Source organism: Sphaeroforma arctica, assembly GCF_001186125.1.
Source record: "Sphaeroforma arctica JP610 unplaced genomic scaffold supercont1.8363, whole genome shotgun sequence".
NCBI classification, from domain to species: Eukaryota; class Ichthyosporea; order Ichthyophonida; genus Sphaeroforma; species Sphaeroforma arctica.
The window spans coordinates 283-1,246 of record NW_014032195.1 but is presented as its reverse complement, the minus strand read 5'-3'; the positions used below and the strand labels follow the sequence as shown (position 1 = coordinate 1,246).

Here is a 964-nt window from a genome sequence, read left to right as displayed (position 1 = left end):
AAATCATCACGAATATATTATGCATAAAGTAGTTACATTTATCTGAGTATAACTAATGGCTCGCCGTACTGAATTTGCACTCATTGCAGCCACGATATATTTCTCGAACAACCATCATCATGGCGACGTACACACCAATGAGCTATCTTTTTCTGCCCTTTCGCTCCGCCTGGGCTGTATTGCATTGCACGCCACCTATCACCCAACCGCTCCACGGTGAATCTTCAACCCTAATCCTTGATCCTAAACCCTACCTCACAATTCGCAAACCTCACAATTCGCAAACCCTTCAATGTTTACCCTAAACCCTAGACCCAAAGAAGACACGGCATTACCTGGCGTCGTCGACTGGCCGGTAGCTCAGCAAGAGTCTACCACTGCACCTGGTGAGTCACATCTGTCTACCACTGCACCTGGTGAATCACATCTGTCTATCACTGCACCTGGTGAATCACATCTGTCTACCACTGCACCTGGTGAGTCACATCTGTCTACCACTGCACCTGGTGAGTCACATATGTCTATCACTGCACCTGGTGAGTCACATCTGTCCACCACTGCACCTGGTGAGTCATATCTGTCTGCCACTGCACCTGGTGAGTCATATCTGTCTACCACTGCACCTGGTGAGTCATATCTGTCTACCACTGCGCCTGGTGAGTCATATCGGTTGGGAGATGAGTGTCTATGGGTCACTACGTTGTCGTGCACTGGGCAACTGTATAGTGCGGTGTTGCTGCCAGTGGTGCGGCTTTTATCCATGCAAGCGTCTGGGAGGTCTAGGGGAGGCACATTTTATGTGGCTGTAATGTGGTACATCTAAGATGGTTGCTGTTGGGGATGGGCTGCGTATGACTATAGTTAGTGCCTTTTGCGTTTTAGATATCTGAAGTTCCTTGTAAAAAAAAGACACGTCCCGACTGGACACCTCCGACTATCAAGAGTATTGTGATAAACTATTGCG

The 964-nt window shown here is 48.2% G+C and overlaps 1 protein-coding gene across 1 annotated transcript; it reads right to left on the bottom strand.

The window, feature by feature from the left end:
- Window positions 1–360: 360 nt before the first annotated feature.
- On the bottom strand, window positions 361–762 carry SARC_16555 (hypothetical protein; the record flags this gene model as incomplete). The annotated part of the gene is made up of 1 exon (XM_014289342.1): window positions 361–762. The coding sequence occupies one exon, from the start codon at window positions 760–762 to the stop codon at window positions 361–363; it is 402 nt and encodes a 133-aa protein (XP_014144817.1).
- Between the last annotated feature and the right edge of the window lie 202 nt (window positions 763–964).